Source organism: Epinephelus moara, chromosome 23, assembly GCF_006386435.1.
Source record: "Epinephelus moara isolate mb chromosome 23, YSFRI_EMoa_1.0, whole genome shotgun sequence".
In the NCBI taxonomy this organism is placed as follows: domain Eukaryota; kingdom Metazoa; phylum Chordata; class Actinopteri; order Perciformes; family Serranidae; genus Epinephelus; species Epinephelus moara.
Window position 1 is genome coordinate 22,037,125 of NC_065528.1, and position 26,237 is coordinate 22,063,361.

Here is a 26,237-nt window from a genome sequence, read left to right on the forward strand (position 1 = left end):
CTTCTGCTTTTGTGCGTTACTGTTTTCAAAACCCTCTTGGCTACAGGAGACAACAACCTGCAAGCTAAAAAAATTACACACTGAAAATGGCATGTTTTGATGATGACTCGGATCATGCAGTGAGGCATGCCTGCTTTGTTCTTTCACTAAATTGTTGTAGAGAACAACAGTGGATAAAACAACTTGTAAACACACCTTGGAAAAGCCCATACTCCGTCTCACTGGACTCAATGTTGATTTGTTTTCTGACACAGCACACAATTTGCCAGATCTTTCTTAATGTCTCCAGTCAAGCGATACCTGAAAACGAGCGGTTTTGCTCCAGGGGTCTGACTTTGGTCCATACAGACTTCCTGCCAGATCAGCAAACTTTATGTTGCTACTGTCAACGGAGCCGCTCTTCTTCTGAAGTTGTTATTGAGGAAAGACTTGTATGACTTGGGATCAATCTGCAGCCTTGCAGGATATTTATTGAAGACACAGCTTAAAATACTGCAACACTGAGACAGCCTTGTAGAGCAGCTCACCAAATATTCTTATACTCCCCCTCAAATAAACATACCTAACTTTATGTGTGTATGTGGGTGGGTGTGATTTCTTGCCATTTCCCAGAATTTACACTTATTTTATCGTAATACTTGGTGTTTTACCACAACTTGTTCCTGCCAACGACATGTTTCCCATCACAATGTTTCACCATCACGTTTCACCATCACAATGTTTCACCATCACAATGTTCTCCAGGTCACCTTGTTCTAAGACAGAGTGAGACCATTCAGGGTTGCTCAGTTTTAGTAAACATGTTTTGCTTCTAACTTGACCTAAGGGGTCAAGTATTTTAAGGTCTTTTCACCACTACATTGTAAAACTACTCAACTCAAGTAAGATTTTAGATTTTAGAAGACAAACTCACACTGACAGTGGAACAGCTAGACTCTGCCGTTAAACCTGTTACTAACCTCTTGGCGACGATAGCCGTGTGATACCTACAGTTAGCCCTGTGTAGATAGGTCTAGCTATGCGAAACTAATCCATTACTCACCCTGTGTTACCTTGAATTCATGCAGAAAATTTTGTTTACTGAGCATATGACTACATAAATAAGACCTGGATTATACTACACAAGTTGTGTGAGAGTTTGCAAACAGATGTTCTGATACAGTTTTGCTGTTGTCAAATGTGGATGCCCTTTTACTTCAGTCATAAAGAATGTTCACCATTTTTGGATTCTTCGTTTACCGTGCAGGCAAATACCAGTTTACTTTACGAATTCAACATAACACAGGGTGAGTAACTGATATACAAATGGTCATTTTGTGGCTAAAGTATTCCTTTGACTTTGAGCAACCACATCTTGTTTACATAAAGGTTTTGTGGAGACATTTTCAGCTCAGGTGTACACAGCATGCCTCTTACGGCATGCCTATAAAAGAGTGTTTTTCATGCTTGTATTATGATCAGTTCAGGCCGCATGACAGCTCATGTTTTACTTGCACTGTATAAACGCTACCCAAAGGAGACTGGAGCTACTGCTGCTGCTTTACTAAGGTGCCACTCACGCTTTGCCTCCTGTGTAGACACCTTATTTTCACCCCAGTTTACACATGCAGCTACAAAGGGAGTAGGAGAATCAACAGGATGTCATTTTCTGTGGAAACCTGCTAGACAAGGAGGGAGTCTAGTTGTGTTTATAGAGTTCATAGAGAACTTAAAATAAGAAGGCAGGTTTTTCTATTGGTCTTTGTACCTGTCTCTCTTCACTGTGACATCCACTCTCGACACAAAGTCAGGGGTCAACAGGAAGCCTCGTGGCTGTGCTCGGTGTCCAATCCCGCTGTAAGCCCACCCACTTGCCACCACCCTAAAGGTGCCACGGTGACGGCCACCAGTCTAATCAAAGGCGACACTTTAATCTTTGTCATCCTTAATTGGCGCTGCAGGTTTGATTAAAAGCCAAGCCATGTCAGCTTGATCGCACTGTGGGAAGCATTTTTACATTCCTGCATTTGTGACTGTGCATATAATGTGTGCATGTGGCTGTATATAAGTGTGCTAATAATGCACATGCCTGTCTAATGCCGCACAGGAAAAAAAAATCCTGGTTGATCTCAGGGTTTACGAAGCGTGGCTGCGTTTTCAGTCTTCATTAACCTTGCTCGCCCTCAATCCCCAGAATTTCTACCTGTTTTTTCCCTCCTTCCTTCCCTCCTATTTCCTTCTCTTCTCCAGCTCTGTTCTTTTTTCTGCAGCATTTGTGGGATGAATAATTGAATGTAATTGGGTAGTGTGACCCTGCCTTGTCAGGAGCTCGGCAGGGCAGCAGCATTCAGTTCTTCTGTCACTCGTTTATGGGTAACAGTTGGAAGCATTTCTTCCCTGGCCGTGGCTATTGTTGTTTTTTTTTCTCCCCTCCAGATCTCATTCAATTTCGCTTACACACACACTCACACACAGTTCACTCCTAAGACTCTTGCCACTGTACATCACCACATCAATGAGGTAAAAGGATAATCTAAGCATGCAGAAGAGCCAGCATATTAAAAAAAAAAAAAGGAAGCCGCGGGTATGATTAACTAAGCCTTAACACTAGCGTAGCTCTGCAGATGAGCTAAGGCAGAGTGAAAAAAAATGACAACATTAAAACTAGCTAATCTAATTAGCTCGATGATACCATGCAGTTAAATAATTAGCCAGAATCTAATTGGCTAATATCAGTGCGCTGTTAAAAAATCTGTCTGCCTCTTTTCCCTCTCTTTCTGTAACCTTTAAAAGTAAACACTTCCCAAATAGCCTGCAGAAACGAACGGTAACAAGCTGTGCTGCTGCTGCTGCACAAGAAGTTGGAGCGCTGTGAAGCTTGGTTGCACTTTTTGACTTCTGAGCTCCCCGCCCATCTTTACTCCCCGTCTCCTCCTGTACATCTCCTTCACCCCCCCCCCCCCTTTTTTTTCCTTCTCCTGCGTTTCATCTGCAGGGAGTTGATTAGCTCGCTTTCATCCTGACCATCCTGTGTTGGTGCACGTGCTAAATACAATTACTGTACTTGAAGATGTGTACAAACACCCTGTATTCAGTCTTGACAACCACCCACCCTTTTCTGCCGCATCCCTTACTCTTTCTGTAAACACACACGTGCACACAAACACACACACACATCTACTGACATCCGTGCAGTTTGATATGTGGCCCAAGGCAAAGCACTTCTCCCTAATGAGCCTTCTGCCCTCTGTTTCTCCTGGGGAGCCGAAAGAGAAGTAACCTTGATGCAGCATAGAAAGGATGTAGCCTGCTTTTACACACACAAATCGCTTTGTTTGTGAGGAGCCTCATTGACTACCTTATTTCCTAAACCTGTGATGTTATCGTCAACACTACACAGTTCACCCCAGCCCTGAATTAATTCTAATTTGAGTCTTAACCCAGGACTTAACTCTAAAATAACGCCTTAAAGACGTTTAAATTAGCCACAGTGTCCTCATGTTTTAAAACAGCCATCAATGTAAAAGTCCAAATCCCAAATTTGTTCTGAAGAATTGGTGGAAGTGCAGGAACACACAGAAAGTGCGCCGATTGCGATTCTTTTGGCCGTTTCCAACTTGGAAGATTCCAATTTTCTTTATTTCGAGGAACTGAAATTGACAGCATTCACAAACATTTTTGTAACTTTTCTTTAATGGAAGTTCAATTGTATGTTTAAAAATAATAAAATATTGACTATTATTAATAGCGTTTAAATTTTCTCAAACTGCACCAGTTTACAGGACCTTCTGTCGCGCTCACTCAAGCAAATCTCAAAATGAAAAGGCTCAAGCTTCCTGGACAGAGCTTTTTTTGGACAAATAAAATCCAACTGAAACTATCTGCAGTGTATCCCACTTCATCTAATATGTCTTACTTCCAAAAAAGAACCACTTCAGCAGATCTATACATTGTCAAACAAACTATTTATATATCAGAGAAGAATCTGAGAAATATTCTATACTGTGCACGCAGACCTACCTCAGAGAGTCAGCCTTTTTTAAAATCTAAAACTATTTATTTATTGGCTCCCACTTCTGCATGAACAGCGCCCTCGTGCCTGCCGCACACTCTGCACATGGCGCAAGAGGAGAGCAGAGGCCCTGTGCCGATCTTTGATTTTTCTGAGCAGCATGCATTGGAAAGAATTACAGTCCTTGATGGTCTGAAAAAGTGCCTAATTTTGTTGCAATTTAGAAATAAAGTTGCTAGGAGGATCTGCAAAGCCCCTTAGAAGGGGACTTGACATAGCTTTGGTGTTTGATGACCTGGGAATGAAAATGGATTGCAGCAGCCGGGACAATAGTCAGTTACTGTCTGTGCTGTTGTGCGTGTAACATGAACCATTGTGCGGTGTGTGCATGTGAATTTGATCGGCATAAAATCGGCTACACCTGAGACTGATCTGCCGTTCACCAGTCATGACCGATCAAGCTGAAAATCGGCTGATATCTTGGTTCAATGAAGGACAAGTGCAGCTAAGTGTTGAGTTGAGTCCGGTGTGTCTTGTTCATGCCAAAAAAGCACAGCATTGCCAGCAACCCTCAATCACTGGAAATCATTTAAACAAGTGGGGGGCATGTTGAATGCTTTCCTGTGTTATTTCTGAATGTCTTGCTCCATAATTTTCTGCTTCTACAATGTTTTGATTGTCACATTTTAACAGGAACATATTTTCAGTTATGAGTTATGTTTTTTACAGTTTCACTTTATCTTTGACAGAAACTGTAAATTACGGCAGCAACTAAAGCTTACAATTTAATGTTGATTTATCTATGGATTATTCTCTCCGATAATCAGCTAATCAGTTCGTCTATACAATCTACAAGCTCCATGTGATGTCTTCATGTTGCTTGTTTTGTCCAGTCAATGATCCAAAGCCCAAAGAAATTCAGTTTGCTATGATGTCCTCGTGAGACCCTGCGTCCTCATATGAGAACATCACATTTTGGGTTTACTTTGGGTGCACTTCATTCCACTTATCTCAGATCCGTTAACCTCGTTCATGGACACTTTTTTGTCCCATCTGGTGGCCCTGGTGGAGCTTCGTAAAAGCCGTAACACGGTTTCCATTGGTGAACATGCAGAAGGATCATTTGCACAATACACTAATCCATGTGAAAACAAGATGGCAGCCATCTCTGCCAAGTCAGTCTGCAGCTGATCCCGACACAAAAGTGGACAAGGTCCAAAACCTGATCACAGTTTATGGTTGAAACTTGTTTATCTAGGATTAATAATGTTTATAGTTTGTTATGGCAACAAATTTGACCAACTTTAACAACAGTAACAAGATAAGACACTGTTAATGAGGGAGTACTTGTGTGAAGACATTGGGACTTTATTATTGTTGACAATGTTTATTTTTTTTAAACTTATCGGGTCCTACTGATCCTAAATAGCTGGGAGATATTAAAAATGCATACCAAAGAGAAGTGCGGGTCTCAGGAGGATATATGACAAATAACAGCATCAAATCATTACATTGTGAAGCTTGAACCAGCAAATCTTTGGTATTACTGCTTGAAAATAACTCCAGCTGTTCTTTGATAGTCAAAATAATTACCAGTTACATATCTATCAATCAAGTAATCCATGAATCCATTGTTTTGGCTCTACATGCAGCCATCTTTGCAGTTTCTGCCGTGTCTTAAAATCCATTTTCGTCTTGGATGTAAACTGATCATTTGGCTTCTTTTACCATGAGAATTATTCAGGTTCTGTTAATTTATAGAGTTGTTTATGACGGCTATGATTACTTTGAAATCATCTGTGGGGAATGTTAAATCAGTGGACTGATTTATTACTTCTCTATCATTAGTTATATGTCTGTTGATGAGACTGTCGCACAAGAGCTTTGCATTTATCTGCTGAGAATCTTTGCAGCATCACGGTGGTTCAGAAAGCTGTGGTAGAAACAATAGACTGTGCCACATGCTGACGGCATCGTGGGTTTGAGTTTGGCCGGAGATAATGACAGCAAATATATTGGCTTGACGATGCTATAGTAATATGTAGCCATGCCTGGTATCTTGTATTATTCTGCTGCTCTCACAAATGTGTGACCAAATCAGTCATTAGTGGAAAATGTGTGAATCACTGTTATGTCTCAAGTGGGTGGAAAAAGATATTCAAAACATTTAGTGACGGGACATATCAAGGGCATTCTCATCTTCCCATCATTAGTTTGAGTCATGTTCTGTGACACACAATCTACTGTCCTTATTGATATGGTTTTCCCCTCTCATATTACACAGAGAATAATATAAAATGCTCAAGCACCATGCTTGTGTTGTAAAGGTCAGGTTTTTGTTGCGGTCGCTGACCTGTCTGTGTCTCCTGTGTGTTTGTTGTAGATCTGGGCCAATTACGAGGAGAAGCCAGTCGAGGAGGTCGTGCATCAAACAGAGGAGAAGGAGCGAGTGGCCAACTACAGACCAGTATACGTGACCGAAATCTGCGACACCCTGCACTTCTACGCCCAGGACGTCGAGACAGGTAGGATGAGATTCATGTGTTTGTGTGCGTGCAAGAACGACGGGCTCAAATACTGTATGTATTTGACACAGAATCCACGGGTAGATCAAATGCCAACTAGTGAAAGTTGAAGTTTCTGTGTGAACATGTTGTATTACTCCACTCTACAATGACTGTTTCATCACCCCGTACAATCCTACACAAATACCCACGATCTCGAGGTGCAGGCGAGGGCTCTCTCTTACTTTTTATTTCCTTTTAACAGCACACTGACTTTATGAATGACAATTATCTCTACCACTCTGACATTCACCTCATCCCTTGCCGCAGCATCCCTCCCACCAGCGGAGACAAAACAAAGGACGTCCTACTTGTTATTACTACTGAATGACAGGAATAAATCACACCATCCCTTCTTGTCACCGCTGACAGGGGGAGGAAAGGAGAGAAAAGTTCGGAGATGGGAAAACTAACAATCCCTAGTATTCCCGCATGAATGCTCCCTCTGACAAGCTCTGTTTGCATCTGTATATGTGTGAGTGTGTGTGCGCGCATGACATAATACCTCCCCCTATTCTGTTTTGTTCCGGGTAATGGCCCGTCTTTTAGGTAGTATACTTAATGGGCCATCCTCTGCAGTATCAAAATCAAGGTGTGTGCGAATGTATACATATGTACAGTGTTGAATTACAAGCAAATACACACTGCAGTTTGTTGTTAGTAAGCTGTCCGAGGTAGCAACAGTAACTAAGTGCAGACAGAGCTCGTGCTCAGGCTGCTATTCACTGAGCAGAGCTATTATTGCCATCGCAGTCAATATTTTAAGAGCCACATAATGAAAGAATTGAATTTTCTTTTAAGAGATTTTCAGAGCAGTGTTTGGGGGAAACGTGGCCAAACAACATGTGTCTCAGCCCTCTCTGAATCATCATTACAATCCTTGAAGGAGTTTTGGGATTTGAACCAACTTGTCCTTGACACCTTGGATTTCGCGACATAATCATTGTGACAATTACACCAAAACCTGCGCTCACAAACTAGCTGGAGCAGATCTGAAGCCTGCGTGCCAATCACTATCCCTTCATCGTCTGCCAGTTTGTGTGTGGGAGCGGTACAGGATGCGGAGGTCTTCCTCTCACAGCCGGCCCTCCCACATCTGGCTCCACTGGCAGTCGACTGTCAGAGGCCATGAAATTGACTTTGGCCACCTCTCACTTTGCCTCACTGCCGTAATTAATTAATTTGCCTTCATTTACTGCCAATCTGAGCCTAATCATCACTCACACCATAATAATCCAATCATATAGGAGTGCGGGAAGCATTTGGCCCTCAATTGTTCTTTTGAAACCCCCCCTCATACCTTTCTTCGCTCCAGGTAAGTATGCACAAACAATCTGTTATTCATCTTCTCGCCCGGAGCTGTGGATTCAAATCTAAAGCCTTTACACCTCCTCGGGCTACTTTGGCTTCACTCCCCTGCAAGTCAGGAGAGATGTGCAAGGTTTTATCCCTGATCAAGGCCCTGTGTCACTGGGAAGAGGCTGAAATGAACAGTACATGGCACATGTTAACCTAAGGCCAAATTCTGCCACCTTTTTGTGGATATCCCATCAGAGTTGATGTTGAATGTAGTCGATTGGAGCAATAAATTCCTCATTGTGTGCTATGTTGACCGAGAAAGCAGTTTGCAGCTGCAAAATCTGTCGTCCCTCCAACATTCAGTGCCATAATTCGATGTTACATTGACGTAGTTGGAAGGAGGAAGACCTAAAGGTTGGATTTTGCCTCCGGGTAGGCAGGGAGCGTGTTCTAGATGCCGCTCAAAAACAGAACGTCCTTGTTCTCTATGCATGTATTGCAAACTAGCTTCGTTTCCAACAGTGAAAATGGCATCCTAAAAAAAAGAGTGCTGGAGATTTTATGGACAGGGATACATTTTATAGTATATTTTGGCTGACGATATTCAGCTGTATCTATTCAAGCCAAAGTATACGGCCGAAGTAATGCAGCGGAGAGAAGCCAAGGCTGCAGCTGCTGTACAAGAAGGTATGGACATACATGCTTACATGACTTGCAAACATGTCAAGTTTGTAAAAAAAACACGCTTTGTTTTTAAGTACAGTGAATTTCTGTGCCGTTTCCTGCTGTAGATTGAGTGACTAATGGACAGCTGCTTGACAGAGACAGCAAACTAGCTTGACGACATGGTCAAACACAAGAGTGCTGCTGAATGTATTAAACTGTGTGGATCTTGAACTAATGACTAAAGAGAAATCTGGACCCCGTGGGTGGCCCAATTTGGAACCACTGATATAAACTGTAACATATTTTATTTGCTTAGTGTTACCTGGTATCGATCCATGTAGCCTATGTAGACCTGTGTGTCCCTGACATGTAGCTGCCTCACCTGTGAGTCTTTGTTGATGTTGTGTGTATGGTATGGAGCGGGTAAAGCTGCAAATGAATTGCCCTTTCGGGACCAATAAAGTCTGAACTGAACTGACAACCAACACCAGCAGGGTCGGGAGGGCAGGTGACCATTGATTGAGTATTTTTGGCACCTAAAGCTATTGTAAGCTGTTTTGTTGAGTTGCCTCTTAGCAACATGCTCTGAGAAACAGAAGGTGGGCTTTTATTGTGAAAGACAGACACTGCCGGCATGGCTCTGCAAGTAGGAGAACCATCCACACTGATTGCACATCTACATAGAAGGCGGCAAAAATATCCCTTTAATGCCTTCAGCATCACTTACTGTGATCAGGGAAAATGAAAAGGTGAATGTGTTATAGAATATTTAAGGCAGTTGGAGTTTAGGGGCTTTTGGGAAACCTACAGTGCCTGAGCTACACATGAAGAGAGTTTTATTGATTTTTTTTTTTGCCATGTTTCTCATATATTCTTCATTTCTATAAGATTCCTGGGGAAACGGCAAGATGCAAAGCATTTACAACTTTCTCACAGGAGCGACCTAAGTGTTGCATTTAAAGAAATTGTACACAAACTGCATTTTTTTATATTGCTGTTCTCAGTGTATTTTGACAGGAGAGCTGTGAGTTATTTAATCTTTTCTCATATAAAGGCTTGATTTTAGATGATCCAGCAATGCTGGGGCCTTTTATTTATTTATTTTTCCCTTTAATTGGCCCGTGTTCTTCCACCAAGAAGCTTACGTGCTAGTTAAAAAAAAATGTTATTCTCAGCAGGGAGGCAAAACCTGACCAGTCCTCACCCCTGCCTCCTTCTCCTCATCTCCCTCTGTATCACGTTGTTTGCCCCCTCCCCACCTCCCTCCGTCTCTTTTTACTCCCTTGGTCTCTTTCGTTTTCGCTGACGCTTCCTCAAAGCTACATTAAGTCATACCAGCCCCTTGAAGAGCACATCAAAGTGTTAGGGCCTGTAAAATCATACAAGCTGAGTGCTTTGCAATATCATTACATGTAACACCCCCCCACCCTCCCTCCCTTTCCCTCAGTTTCTGACACGAAGGAATTTATGTACCCAGATAAGCTTGGAAGCAGCGTCTGAATTTCATAAATGCACTTGTGATTGCAAAATGATGACAACACAACACTTCACATGAATGATAGAGCAGTTATAATGCGTGCCACAGTTCATGCTCCAAAACGTGACATAGAATTTTATCTATGTGTTATGACTGCTTTTGTCCCTAGTGTGCTGCACTTTGACCATGCCAATTAACCTCTAACAAATCGTGGCTGTCAAGTAATTGATTCAGGACAAAAACAAATGCTCACACTTCACTAAAATTATACTCCGTAAAAGATGCAATACTCAGCAGAACACTGCGGTTAAACATATGGTAATACAGTGGCACTGTGTGACCTCTGTGGCACTCAAAACTCTGATATTGTTGAAATATTGTAGCATTCATGCAGCTCAAGAGGTCGAATGATCTCTTGGCATCCTTGTGTGTATGTTTGTGTGTGTGTGTGTGTGTATTAGCACTCAAGTACAACCAAAGTGATGCATCTGATCAAAAATCACCCTCTCAAGACTCACATTATGCTACAACTTGATTGTTCACCACTACAACACCTACCTGTTTTCACCTCTCCTGTTTCAAATTTATCGACCAAGTCCAAATTGTTTTTGGCTACCATCACCAGCACTCCATTTGCCAGATGGAGCAAACACTTTAATTGAGTACTCCTTGACCATCCTTGAGGTATAACACACTTATGACATGGAGTGCAAGCCTAACTGGCTCTCCCTCCTGGTCTTGTCAAACAAGCCTCATTGAAAGCAACTCAAACGAGAATATAAAACTATATTGATGGTAGGTGCGAGTCCATTTACTTAACTTCAATAATCCACAGCTTTCATCGTGGGTGTAAAACTAATCATGAAAGGTGGCTGTATTTATAGAAACAAAAATGATTAAAATACAGCTGGGACTGCCAGAGAAAGTCATTTTTCTTCCCGCTGTTAAGCTCTCATTTGTTTTAAACCGTCGCTTCAATAAGATAAGATGAACTTTATTGATTCGTTGTGGAAAATTAAAGTGTCAGCAGCAAGATGAGAACAGAAAGCAGTGAAATATTCCAGGTAGCAGGATAATACTAACAATAAGGAGCAGGAGGCAGAAACAAATGTTTTATAATATGAAGAGAAATAAATAAAATGTTTACCCCAGTGAAAATGGGATATGGTAAATTGGGTCAGGGTAGGGTTGGGCCAGTGTTGGGTAGTAATGTCTTACAAGTAATGCATTACAGTAAAAATATTACTTTTCCCTTTCTTTTTTTAACTTTTTACCCTGCAAGGACATTACGAGGACATTACCCCATCGATCCACAACACTGTGTTGGACCGATGTACAGATTTTTAAACTGATTTGATATTAAGCCAAACACTGAACCCAGGCCCCCAGGAAAGCAGCTCAGCCTTGCAGCAAATTTTTCCCAGTGGCCGTTCACGGTATTGCAGCCCAGAAAGCATGTTCCCCATAGACCACTATTGTAAAAGAGACGTCTGTGAAACTATTGACAGGACACCTCAAACTGCAAACAAAATCGGTTATGACTCTTTCTATCATGAATTGTTGAGCCAAGGTCGTTTTTTATTTGTAAAACTTTCCTCAAGCAGAGAACAGCAACGTCATTACAATGTAAAGTCTGTTAGGCGACTGAGAACTCATGGGTGGTGACAGAGGGAAAAATACAACTGTGCATATTCGGTGGGCTGCATACTGTGGAAGTTAACGTGGACACTAGAAAATGTTATGCGCAGGCCAGCAACTCCATTGGCCTCCACTGGAGGCGTAACAACTACTTAGGGTACTTGCTATTTTCCTACGTTCTTAAGGTTACTTTATAAACAGAAAACCCACATTTTATTTTGTGACGCTGACATACAATATAACCAATAGCAAGTATTCTAGCTTGTTACTATCGATGGTCATCTACCTCACTAGAAACTCTGAGTTCCCTGGCGATATCCCTCCAGCCAGCTGCCACCTTATTTAGGTTTTTGTTGTGAAATAGGAAAGTATCAAATAGATGATCCCTCATTTCAACTTCATGAATCACCCGTTCCTCATCCAATGCAACGCTTTCAGGTTCGGTTATATTCGGGGGCGGCAGTAGCTCAGTCCATAGGGACTTGGGCTGTTCGAGTGTCCTGTCCGGACCAAAAATGGAGCATGGACTGGTAGCTGGAGAGGTGCCAGTTCACCTCCTGGGCACTGCCGAGGTGCCCTTGAGCAAGGCACCGAACCCCCCCAACCGCTCAGGGCGCCTGTCCATGGACAGCCCCCTCACTTTGACATCTCTCCACTTAGTGGTGTCTGACAAAAGTTCAGCTTCAAACAGCGCTGTGTCACTTGGAGACAGTTTTGGCACCTCTTTCGTCAGCTTCATATCCATATTGTTGCCATATTGGTGCAGCTTTAGTTCCTTGACAAATTCTACCATGTCTCTCGTCACCCCAAAAAACACATGAACCTTGTAGTAAACAAACAAAACATGCACCTCTCTTGCCCCTCCCACTTGCACTGACATTTGATCGCCTTCATGTTGCCACACCGGTCTCAGCTCGACCGTAAATTGGGCACGGCCTCTCAGACACTAGTGGTTCCTAAACAAGCATACTATTATGTAAATCACATTGTCATATTGTTGTTACCAATGCAATACAAGTTGGGTTTAGCACAATGACACCGTCAGCACAGGTTGTTGATGCAAGCTACCTTTACATTTGCCAGATCATGTTATAATGACAAATGCTGGAAACTGACCCAGCTCTTGTCAGGTGTTGTGTTGAAAAGGGAGAAAAAAGCAGAAAAATAATGATGTAAGATGACCTTAAAATTGATAGAAGCATATACAGTTTGAAGCAGATGGCAGCAGATAATAGCAGTCCACTAGAGCAAGATACCAGATGTTGTAAATAGCATACAGTAAGTGGACAGTACATCTGTTACAGAGCAATAAAGAAGACAAAAGGCGAAAAACGAAGAGAAAAAAAACATTATAAAAACAGTAGGGTTACGGCCATTATTATGTAAATGCCGTATCCGAACCATTAACCCTGTGGGAGTTTGGCTATCTACTAGGCCGGGATGTATTTATTCAGTTATTGTGGTCTGCTGAGGGCAGTGGTGATTGAGGTCTGCACAGCTGTTTGTTGCACTTAAATGAGCATACATAGGCCCATGAAATAATGTGTTTCTAATCTTTATGCTGTTATCTTCTAAGTGATTCTCATATTTTGTGGAGGAAAATGCAGTTTGTAATGTGGTATATTCTCCGGGGGTCCTAAGCGCTCTGTCTTTTACCCCTTTTCCCATTTTAATTATTCACATTTAATTACTCTTAAGTGCCGCTTTTTTCCTTTTTTTCGTATATGGATATCTTAACACAAGCTCGATAAGTGATTAATTTCACGTTAGGAATGGTTTTTCCAAGTCACTGAGAAGCTTGAGGGATTGCGCTCTTTAATCCTCAGTTTATTTTAAGGGTCTTTATCTATTGCTGTATGCATTTATCTCTCATTGTCTCACTTTCCTCGCTGCACACATTCTCTTCCTCGTGCTGCTTTCTCTCCTTTCTCCTATTTTCCTTATATGTGTGTGTATATACAGTGGTGTGAAAAAGTGTTTGCCCCCTTCCTGATTTTTTACTTTTTTGCATGTTTTCCACACTTAAATGTTTNAGAAATCAGGAAGGGGGCAAACACTTTTTCACACCACTGTATATGTGTGTGTGTGTGTGTGTGTGTTGCTCTCTCCGGAGGCTATATGTAATTACTGTCAGAGGGGGACCTGCGTAGATCTGTGTGACCTTGGACACTAAAAGACAGAGGCCACTCCAGGCACAGGGGGAGTAAGTGACTCTATGCTGTACACTGTTGTTGCTTTGCCACTGTGCTGGAGAGTCCACAAAATTAAAAAACTTGCTAAATATATCCCCGAATTCTTCATGGGTGCGTCGCCATAATAGCTGCAACCCGAGTACTGGATGCCACTTCTCAATTTAAGTTAATCAGGGACATAAAGCACAGAAGTTTTAGTTTCCCTGTGCCCCAGTTCCATCTTGCATACCAGTTTAAGGACATTCCAAATAGAGCTACAAGGATGAAATGAGGATAGAATAGAGCTTGAGATGGATCGGCGGTTTGGTGCAGCTTCTGCAGTGATGTGGGGGCTGCGCTGGACCGTCGTGGTGAAGAGGGAGCTGAGCTGGAAGGCGAGGCTGTCGATTTACTGGTCCATCTACATCCCATCCCTCACCTATGGTCATGAGCTCTGGGTAGTGACCAAAAGACTGAGGATGTGGATACAAGCTGCCAAAATGAGTTTCGTCCATGGGGTGGCTGGGCTCCGCCTTAGGGATAGGGTAAGAAGCTCGGACATCTGGAGGGAGCTCGGAGTAGAGCTGCTGCTCCTTCGCGTCAAAAGGGGTCAGTTGAGGTGGTTCGGGAATCTGATCAGGAATGCCTTCTGGGCGCCTTCCGTTAGAGGTGTTCTGGGCATGTCTCACTGGTAGGAGGCCCTTGGGCAGACCCAGAACACACTGGAGGGATTACATGTCTCATCTTGCCTGGGAACACCTCAGGGTCCCCCAGGAGGAGCTGGAGAGCTTAGCTGGTGAGATGGATGTCTGGGGTCCTTTCTTTGGCCTGCTGCCCCCACGACCCAGCCCCTTATAAGCAGATAAAAATGGATGGGTGGATGGATGGACAGACAGTTAACCATGGACTGTAATGCACCATTATAACCAGGCTAGCAGCTACCATTACGGTTAGCTCTGGTCTGCTTGATCCATGCCTTTGCCATCCTAGGGAAACAAAACAACCTCCTGTCCAAACATGGTCATGTCTGGCACTGAAAATCCAAGATGGCAGCGGTCAAAATTCCAAACTCAAGGCCTTAAAATGGACATCCACAAACCAGTGTGTGACGTCAGGGTGTCTACTTCCTTTATTTTTATACTGTCTATGGTTGCTGTACTCTAGCATACATGGGCTGTTTTTTATTACTAGGCAACATTCCTACAGGGTTGTCTTTGTCTAGCTAGCCACCTCCTCCTGATTTGGACCTGGCTCAGTTGTCAACTCCGTGGGACTGGATTTGCAAGGCCCGAGCCCCGCCCGACCAACACACATTTTCTGCCCACCTCAAGCCTCAGCTGCAGCACAGTTGGCGGTACATCCTGTCTGCTGCTTGTTTCCTGGCACCCATACAGACCCATAATGAGTAGAGTCGTTCCCCCCAACCAGGTGCCACTCCGTCCACATTATTCACACTTCTACCTTTTACACACAGCAGCTGTTCATCACCTAATGATGCTGGACCCAGCTACTGCTGGAGCAAGGCGGGCAGGGAGCTGTTCTCTCTCTGGCTGCACTTCAAACCAGGCCCCTCTCCGTCTTTTGAAATCGAATTCCATTACTTTGAAATGTTACGTTTCAATCTTATTTTGCCAAGTGAGAATTTTCACATTGGCTTATTTTCTTGTCCCATCTTTGTGTAGGTTTCCTCTTGAATATATGCTTTCCCACACAACGGCATCTTCGGCAAGTATGTCCTCCCCACAGTGATCTCACAGCGTCTTTGTTTCCAGGTCCAACTCTGTATCAAGTGGAGGCAAGTTGCCACAGTAACACTGGTATTCACAGTGTCGATTTCAATAAGAGGACATGAGAATTACTGTAGCATTTCATATTGATCAGGGTGAGTGGCCTGCTAATTGGATGTCATGTCAAAGCAGCCAAGTGATGATTACTTTATACAACAGAGCATAATAAAAAAAACATGGGTGCACATTTTGAATGGTAGGCAGCGCTGCCTGCAGTGTTTGCTTTTTTTTTTCATTCTGGATGAAATATCTTCCTGTGGCAAGTCAGTCAGGGGTTGAGATAATTAACTCCTACACCAGAGCGTTATGAAACGACTTTTTTTCTTTTTTTCAAAAGCATTGGAGAAAGTAATTTTTTTTCTTAATCATGCAAGGTCTTTGTTGAACAGTCTAATTAAAACAATGAAGTATAGGAGCTAATTGTGAAATAAAAGAAAAAAATGAACTCAGATTTTGTGAAACAGACAAAAGAAACGCAACAATGTGCTAAATGTGACAATTGTATTGATGATTATGTTGAATAGTTTAACAGCCCCATCAAATTAGAGAAGAATGGCTTTAATTGTTATCCTCCTCTCTCGATGTACAAGCAATCATCTTAAATTTAAAACTGCTTGTCTGTAACACCATATTAGTTTAAATTTTAGATTCAGCCTGAATTAAATGTGTTGCCGTTTAAGTAATTAGAGCCCACGATACCATAACAAGCTGCAAAAAGAAAAGTACTTTTTTCTGTGAAGCATTTAACCAGATTGTGGCGCATGTATCTTTGTCTGTCTGTCTTTTATGCGTCATGTTTTATTCAGCTGAAGGGTGTATGGCCTTGTTGCAGTGGCGTTCATATACCTACAGTGAACAAAGTAACAAAGCAGGTGAATGAAAGTTGCAGTAGATGCAGCGGCCGTTTCACTTTCCCCGCTTTCTGCCATTGCAGCAGATGCAATATTTAGAGGTCAGACCCTGCCCACATGTTCTCCGCCCTCCCAAGGCATTCATTATTAAATCAGATACGCAACTTAGCTTCTAAAAAGGTCAGCTCACCTGTCAGTTTGAGGCAGGGCGCTTTTGATTTTCCCCCCGTCTTCATCCGTATTCTTCACTACCCCAGCGAGCATGATTCGCACTAATGTCAACTTCTGGGTCTATTACCTAAAGCTGAACGGCTGAATGACACTTCTCGCAGTGGTGAGCCACTTACAGGTCCAAATGGGGTTCTCTTCAAAATTGGCCAGGCTCGCACTCCCCGGTCCTCTTCCCCAAATGTTGCACAGGGCCATCTTATGAATATATTTGGACTCCTCACAATCAAAACAGGGCATTAGCTGTAGTCAATGAGGCTCGACAGGTGGTGGCAGAGAGGAGAGCAGGAGAGACTGATGCAAAAAGAGAGCCACAGATGCTGTCTCTGTTTAGATTTTCAGTGATGGTTTTTCCAATTACAGAAACAGTAATTTGCTGTAAAAGGCTCCAGACTGCCGGGAAGGGTAGAATGGAACAGGGTAATTGGTGGTGGTGGGGGGGTATCGCATGAGATATAATCCATATCACTCTCCAGTGGGACTGGAGCAGCATTAGTCAAGCAGGGGGATCATTTGTTTTTTATAGTGGCCTCCCTCAACGCTCGGCAGATGCTGACACCACTTTAAACATCACTCAGGAAGGGGAGTAAATGGCCTTTCTCTTGCCTTAGCTCCCTCTTTGTCACACTGTGTCTTCAGAAAGCGTACAAACATCCCCGGGTGAGCGCCGGCTCATTGTTGACCAACCACAAGGAGCATTAGACTCATAACAGCTGTGCGTGTTTGCTTACACACACAAATGCAGGCCTCCCAAGCCAGTACGTACTGTACAGAGCCTGTTTTGTTGTTCGCCAGTGCAGCCTTTTTACCTTTGAAGTGTTGCTTGCATGTCCTGAAACGCAGCCATTCCTCTACCCCAGAGGATAAAGCCCGTCCAAACCTCATGCATATTTAACACTTCAAACTAACAGGTGAGCTAAAGCACAAGGCTCTGTTCAAGCGGCTGTGATGGTGGATGATGCACCACCCATGTGTCCACAGAGTCTTTGACCAGTCAGCTGGGGCGCACAGCAAAAGCTCTGCAGTATTTCTAATGCCTGCTTTTCACTGGGAGACTTTGAATAGACTTTTAAGAGACTAAAATCTGACACTCTCTCACATCTAAAGACAATGTCAGTTTTTACGCGATAAGAGTTTGCAAAGACTGGGGATCTAGAACTAGACTAGACTAGAACTGGATTCCTTTTCACATTTTTTACCATCCTGCTCCTGTTGGGGAGAAAATATGCCAAACTTCCTTAAAGAAATTGGACATTTTAACAGTTCCTCACCTAGCCACAAAAACACATAACTCTAGAAACACAAGATAAAAGGCCACATATGTCTGCGGTATTCTTGTCAGTTCAGCATCAATATAATCCACGAAGAGAAACTGCACTTGTCTACAAACTTTACATTTTGGATTTTGTCCTCAACTTGCTCTCAGCCTCCATTGGCTAGCTGCTCTATTTTAGTGGGAGGAATGAGAATGTGGTGTGAATAAGATTTCGTACTGAAGTAAGTGCTGGTTGGTGGATCAGACTCACGCAGAGTTAAATACAGGGCCTTGTTCCCGTCGCAACACCGCCTGTTTCCTTCTTTTCCACAGTGCAATAGATCGGAGATTTGTTCACGTTCTTGCACTTTTTGGATTGTCCTTCATGTTTACTGTCCATCTGGTTTGCTGATTCGTGTTTGGTGCTGGAGCGGGCACAGCTTTTTGTTATTGAGAATGTTCCCGTCCCTGAACTTCACTATATGTGTGAGGCAAGACTTAAAACGTTGGATAATATTAAACAAGGGCGGTGCAGTGGTGAGCATTATAACATTTAGCATCATATCTGTTTTTCTGGTGAAAGCTGCTGCTGCACACCACACAACGTGGTGCATTGAAGTGGGTGATCGGCATAAAAAATATGACATGTTCAAATTTGAAATGATGTCATGAAACTGAGACGGGACGGATCGCTGAGCTTTCAGTGTTACATGAGGGATGATGTTGGCAGCGCATGGTGCGTTCGTTTTGTACTCGGAGGTTGGAAATTCCCAGTTCCCAGTTGGAAGTTGAAACTAAAACGCACCCTGAGATCGGATTTCCAACTCGGAAACACGGAGCAACCTCATCAACCACGACTTACGAATTCAAACACTCAGCCATACCCATAGTACTGTTCAATTTTTATCAGTGACTACGGCTAGCTCAACGGTAGAACGGTAACGTCCATGCTTTTTTTTTTCCGACTTGTCCACCGTTGTCAACTAGAATGCAAAAACTGTCAAAAACAAGTCGGAGGTGACATCGTTCAGACTTCCAACCTCCAAGTACAAAACGAACGCACCATAAGCGTGGGTTTTCTCCAGGTACTCCAGCTTCCTCCCACAGTCCAAAGACATGCAGGTTAATTGGTGACTCGAAATTGTCTGTAGGTGTGAATGTGTTATTCTATGTGTCAGTGGCTCCCCTGCGGCCCCCAACAGGATAGGTGGTTACAGAAAATCAATAATATTAAACATGTTTGATTTTGGCAGGACATCGATACGAAAAAAAGACTGACTAGTGACAACAGTTCAAGTATTATGACCACTTTGCACCAAACAATCAGGATCATGGCAGCGCGCACCAACTGCAGGAAAACTCTCATGGTTTTATTCGGCCATTATAATACTTGACTGTGGCAGTGAAAAGTCGTGTAAGGCCACCATAAGATAAACAGGAAAGTTGATGTAGAACATTTTTGTGTGTCAGCTTCAGTTTGACTGTCTCATCCCTCTGGATGTCGCCTTCCTTCTTCACAAATTATAGTCAATTATAAGCAGGTTTATGTTTCCGGATCCTCTCCAGTCGATTGTTTCCCCGGCAGGTGTCCTTTTCATAGATGCACTCCACTTTGACTCTTAATTCCTTCATTCTTATAAGCCAGGAAATTAGAATGCTTTCATAAGCAACCATCGCTCTCTTGGCCTCTGCCTCTGTCATATTGTGATTATTTACCCTTCTGTGGTTTAATGGCTTTGGTAAACAGCTTAATAGAATTCAGCACGGCCTTGGGATGCGTAGCGAAAGGGCACATGATTCACTGTTTTCATTGGCTTTTTGTTCCCTCCTTGTCTCTGCTCACACACCGTGCGCCACAATACAATCAAATACGATCATAACCAACCTGTAAAACTGTTGTAAGGCTCTCCACCCTTTCCCTCTCTCTATCTCTGTCTCTCCTCCATTGTTTTCTTGTTTTTAAGCCTAACCGCTCCCTCACTCCGCACTGGGCATTCACAATGTAATTATATATGATTTACAAACAGCTGCAGCCATAATGGTGTATAAACAAATTACAGAATGAGGGAGAGAAAAAACAACAGAGGAATAAAGAGATGAAGACAGAGAGAAATTGGCCAGCATCAGACGCAGTCAGTGGTTTGGCTGTTTTTTGGATCATCGCTTTGGCTCTGCCTTCAACACAAAATGAGCACTCACGCTCGACATGGTTTACCCCTTCTGCACGCAGATATTCAGTTGTCTTTATGCCAACATTAAACAGGAGTCTGCCTCTGTAATGCAGAGTGTCCTAGCTGCACTTCCTTGCTAATGTGACTGCTCACATTCATTCAGAATTTCACCGGGATGCCGCACTTACATAAGAGTTTGCTCAATTGACCCCCGAGGGCCTAGATTTTCTCTCTCTGCTTTCCTGCAGCACGTAAAGTCTTTGTTTGGTTTTCTTTCACACTGATAGCACTCAGACTAGTGTCTTTTACTGTGGTCATCTACTGTGTGTGTGATTCCACATGCCTGCCTTTTCTCTGTAATGTTATGTATGTGTTGTGATACACATATTTACACAAATAATCTCCCGCCACGCCTCCGCAGACAAGCACTTACCTGGACTTAAACCTGCACACATGGATGATGTGCCCCTGATAAATTCATAACCCCAAAGCCAGCTCACCTTTGTCCAAGACGCCTGCACAGCAAATTGGATCTGTAAATCCCAACAGAGAATAATGATAATGCACGAGGCACACTCTGCATACTAAATCAAACGCACCTTGCAAATGTGGACATGCACATTATAAAATGCTCAGGAGCACAGGGGGAAGAGAGGTGCATGAATTTAAAGCTGTCAGTTTACGACTCTGAGAGGACTCTGCCTGAGACATGGAACAGCTAAAGACGTCACTCACTACGTTTACATGCACACTACTGTTCCACTGCTATTCCAGATACGACAATACTCAGAATTTAATACAGGCCATGTAAACAGCATTTTTCATTTGCATATTCCAAATTTGGCCTTTGTCCAAATGTAGCATTTTCTCGTTTAGACATGTGGGATATGCCGGGTGTAGTCAGGTTTTGGAGCATACTTTGGACATGTATATGGACATGCATTCAGAATATGCGTCTCAACTTGGGTTTTAACCACAGTTTGCAACACACGGCCTCGTCCCTGTTTATGGTTAGCCTTTTCTGTTGTCATGGATACTTTGTACACAAACCAGCTAGCCAACAGTTTGCAAAGCTTGGGTAGAGATGCATGGCCGAAAGAAAGGCCCTCATTTCTCTTTGGAGATTGTGATGTCCTGAATATGAGATCTTATTTTGGAATTACGAGATTGTAATGTCCTAATTATAAGATCCTGATCTAGACAAGGATGAAGTAGCCATGTGTTTTTGTTGACATCCTGGTGTAGTCATATGCTTTGGTTGTTGTTATTTGGTTGCAGCGTGCCAGAACATAGACAGCAGATATCAAAGGATACCTAGCGTGTAATATAGAGATGTGAAAGGCACCTGCAAAGCAGTGATATGTGATGACTTTGGAATAAGAACGGGCTGGATATTTGCCGTTTTTCACAGCGATTATCTTCAGTTGCTACGTATTTGCATTTTCATTTTCCTACTTTTAAACAATATAAAAGACTTGGATATTAACAGGTTTTTGGATCTGCGCAAATATCATAACGCTGACCTTTTCAAAGGTTGGTCAGAGAAATGAAAGCCGGAGGCTGTGCTTGTAGGGTCGAACAAGTCTGCCACCAATGGAAGACTATTGAAAAATCTTGCAACATCAACAGCTGGTTCACTTTTCCTTATTTTGAGGTGAAAAATTACATGTTAATGAGCATTAATCAGAGTTTGGATGGCTTCCTGTAAATGTGAAGTGGAAAATTGATTAATTAGCCATGTAAGTATGAATATTATCTTTTTCAGGATAAGGGCAAAACCCAGAATATTTTGTGCATGTAAACATAGTTGGTGCGTTGTTAGAAAGGTATCCAGTAAATGCAGTATATTGTTAAACTCTTCATGATAAAGTCCCACATATTGATTTTTGCACAAGGGAGGCATCAGTAGTTGATGATTTGTTGATCTGTCAGCTTGACTTGAAGACAGATTTTTTTTTTTGGTAAATTGTTGTAATCATGGTCCAAGTCATACAACTGCACAGGACATGAGACATGATATTTTTTTCTTCTTCAAAAGAAGAAAAATCCTGTCAGTCAGTGGATGGACATAGATTTATTGTTAAAGTGTGACTGGACTTGACTTGGAAGTAATTGGAGTGAATCTATGGGTCACAGCAGATCGTAAATCATCTTGTTAAAATTGGCGATCCATAACACTGTACTGTCAGTGCCCTTTGACTGCATAACCCCAACCACAGCCTGTATACAGTCCAGTGTGTATTTCCACACCACAGAATCAACCTATAGAAAAATCCAGCTTATGTGATCAGTCTGCAGTAACACATAAGGAAATTAAAGATAAAAAATCTGAAGCTGCAGCAAACATCAGCGCAGCAGTGAAAATGAAGGCATCACACTTCAGAACTCCATCATATTCAGTTAAACAAATTTGTCTTGGCTAACTATGGTACTTAAGGGTTGTCTCGCAGGAGGAAGCACAACATAAAGAGATCTTTCCAACATGCTGCTTGGAAGATGATGTGAAGTCTGCGTGGTTTGGTGGTTGGTTTTCAACCGTGTTATGCCGTGCTAAAAAAATGTATAATATGTGAGAAGATATATGAATAGGACATCAAGTTGATAGCGGAGCGGGTGAGATGTAATTCAGAAGGACTTTACGTGCCGTTTTTGTTATCTCAAATAAATCTTCACATTTTTTAACCTCCGTCATATGAGCACCTGCAAGTAGATGAGTCAAAACTGGGACACCTTGCAGACCAAGTGGCCTAGGAACTTGGGCATGTTGAAACAGCCACTAGCCACCTTATTTCTATCCCCCTGATACCTTACACGACTTCCGGGGCTGAACTAGAACCAGTGTTTTCCGGTGGTTATGCTACCTAATGGTATGCTAATCTACTTTCCTTGAACAATGGGAAATAAAACGTGGAGCACACTACCTGTTACGCTTAAAACAGGATAAAGTGATCATACCTCTGCCATCTCTGACAGCCATCTCAAAGCATCGGCTGTTTTCCTTTGTAACCAGGTGTTCTAGCGATTAGATTGCCTTGCTACATTAGCATATTGTTAAATTTAGTAGAGTCAAGCTAGCATTTTAGGTGTCTTCCACAAATTCAAATTTAATTCTTCCCCGCTCTAGTAACTCTTTTGGTTTTATTTTTCACTTCGACCTTGGGCCTACTGTTGGTTACAGGAACAGTTGGTCTTTGTTCTGGCTGCATGTTCAACACACTGTTGTTGACGTCTCAAATTTAGCTTAATCTGGTTAGTAGTGACGTTACAGACATGGACAGCACAACAGGTACCAGAGATTAGGAAAGACATTTTAGAAAATGCTAGTTTAATGTCTGTTTACAAAACAAAAAATCAAAGCAGTATTTACTAAATTGATGGCTAATTATTTTAGAAACGAACTGCCGTTGACCATTAGCCACCATGATTAGCCACTGTGACTAACTGTGGGCGGTCTATGGGACTAATTAGCTTATTTCTAAGACCACTACTTCACTGGAAGTTGCACCCATAATCAAATTCTCATTCTGGCTAAAAGTAGAAATGGTTCCTGTCAGAGATTGTTTAGCTGGTTCAGACATGTGAGCGGCAGAAAACAGCATTAACTGCTACAAAACTGAACCGTGGTGTAAGCAGGAAAAAGAAGCATAATTAGGAGCAGCAGCACGACTGCATTTTAAGTTCTGCAGCGTGGTGGCGTAGTAGAGAAGCACACCATCTGACTTGACAGGAAGGAACTGGCTGTCAAACTCTTGACGAGCAGAGGTTTGGCAGTCATATCGGCTCATCATCAGCTAATCAGGACACTGTGTTCACCGTGTGGCGTGCTCACAATTTTTCCCCATTTAATGCACCACATATGAGAACTAAACCTCCATACTCTAACTCCAACATGCAGTACCACTTACACTATAAAGCATGTCTAATTAGGCTGGGCTAAGAGGCTCCATCCATTAAGGTTTCATGTGTGTGAATATATATAGCAGGTAGAACCCTCTTAAAGCTTGTGTGTCATTTATTTCGGTTCTCTCTGGACCCAAAGTGGAACATGGCCCAGGAAACGGAAATAAATAAGTCAGTGTGTAAATATACACACATAAAGCACGCCAGTACACTCAGAGAAGGAAGGAAGGCACACACTAACTTTTTTTAATTAGATTAATAAATCAAGGAGCCGGCTGCCTGTGACGGCCAGTGCCATTCCAGTAAGTCTGCACCAAGCCGCTGTGGCAAAGCTGGAGCATAATGATGTTACCACACCACCTCTGTGTGTGTGTGTGTGTGTGTGTGTGTGTGTTTGTGTGTGTTTGTGTGTGTATGAGGCGAGAGGTTCAGGAGGCAATTCATCTGACATGTTTTCCAAAAACTGCTTTCTCTACAAAACGCTGAGGATGTGTCTGTTTGGTGTGTGTGTATTTATGCTCCTATTCCCCTCACTGCATTCATCAGCAGTTGGTGTAGCAGTGGGTGGCCAATGAGGTGTCTGGACACCCCCCTCCCTTCCTGCCCTGACCCCCTCTGCAGTCAAACCGAGCTCCCAGCTTTCCCTTCACACTCTGAATCCCTCCGTACCCCTCGCTGGTGTTTTCTTTCCTTTAAGTTTGACATGCTAATGAAGGTTCCTCTGTCTGCCGTTGGTTGGCAGCTGCTTGTCTGTCTCAGCTCAGATAAACAGCATCATTATTTATATTTTCTTGTTCTCCAATGGCAGAAATAATATTAGGTGTTAATGACAACTCAGCACCGCAGTAAAGGAGTAAAGAATGGTGTGTATTTGGGGGTGTAGTGCTGCACTGCCTGCCTCCAAGCTGTTTGTTTGATAGTACGGTAATATGCATAGTAAGCAGAACTTACTAATTTTACACACACACGCACACTGACTGCATTTTTCGTGCTCACAAGAAACCAGGTTAGTGGGAGAAATTGTGTTAAGACAGGAAATCTGAGAATGTGTTTACCTGAGCTGCAATAACCTGGTTACTGTAAAACCCAAGTTTACATGCAGATGGTCAGTAATCAGATTCCTCCTCTTGTTTTTATCCAAGGCTGGCATATTCAAAATGAATTACTTGAAGCTGCAGCTTGGACAGTTTTTTTTTTTTTTTTTTCCCTTCTTCTCAGCGCGTTAGGACTGATGGCACAGTGTGAGGACAGAGTCTGCAGTGTGAGAGCACACAGTGTTTCCCTACTATTTGCACATACTTGAATTTTACAAATAGTCTGCTGTTCAGCTTTGGAGACCGGCTTTTTTAGACTTACTCTTCTTGGTGTCAATTTAGTTGAGTTGGACTGAGATTTTTTGGGTCTTTTTTTTTTCGTTTTTTTTTTCTTGTAGCTGATATTTAACAAAGAAAAGTGCAGGGGAAGCAAGTCGGATATTAATTTTTTACTCTACCTCTCAAATTTCCTTCAATTTATTCACATTTGGATAACTACATTTTATTTGCTGTTGCAAATGATCCATTTCTTTCATTCCTGGGCTAAATATCCTTCACATTCCCCAGGGAAAACCTCTGCATTCATTCATTGCTACCAAGACTGGTAGGGTTCATACCAGTTTGTAGTTATTGCCTTTTTGCAGGTGGCTTTGAATTCAGTTGTTTTGAGTACAAGGACGCACTGCTAGGACTAAAGATCTTTTCATCTCTTCTGAGTACAACAGTGGATGCTTTTTTCCCCCGTCTCAAGTCTTTGCCATGCAAAACATCCATCCATCCATTACTGCTTATTTTATTGAGGTGTGCTTGGTCAGATCCCAGGTGACACTGGGCGAAGGCGGGGTACACCTAAACAAGGTCGCCAGACTACACGTAGGATTTTTTTAATTTTTTTTTACACATGCTATAAAGCTGCTATGAAGTCCCTTCTTTACGCCAGCTAGACTGAGCTGAGTAGTGATGCGCGGGTCAACCCATAACCCAACAAATGGACCTGTGGGTCGGGCAGTAGTGATCGTCTGTTAAATCGGTCTGTAAATGATATTTTGACATTATTATTATTATAATCTATTAATCTATAATCTATTACTGTCATGGCATCCAAAGGTACTGATGCGTTGAGCAGGTGACAGTCCGCGGCCGTTTTCAAAACACACTTGTGTCACGCACTCCAAAAGAAACTTGTTGAAACTTTAAACAATAAT

General features: G+C 42.5%; 1 protein-coding gene across 1 annotated transcript in view; it reads left to right on the plus strand.

The window, feature by feature from the left end:
• snd1 (staphylococcal nuclease and tudor domain containing 1) overlaps positions 1-26,237 on the plus strand; it is a 269,267-nt gene that overhangs the window by 201,169 nt on the left and 41,861 nt on the right. Inside the window, exon 18 of the mRNA XM_050036651.1 lies at positions 6,375-6,516. Coding sequence (XP_049892608.1) covers positions 6,375-6,516 — 142 coding nt within the window. The remainder of the gene's footprint in view (positions 1-6,374; positions 6,517-26,237) is intronic.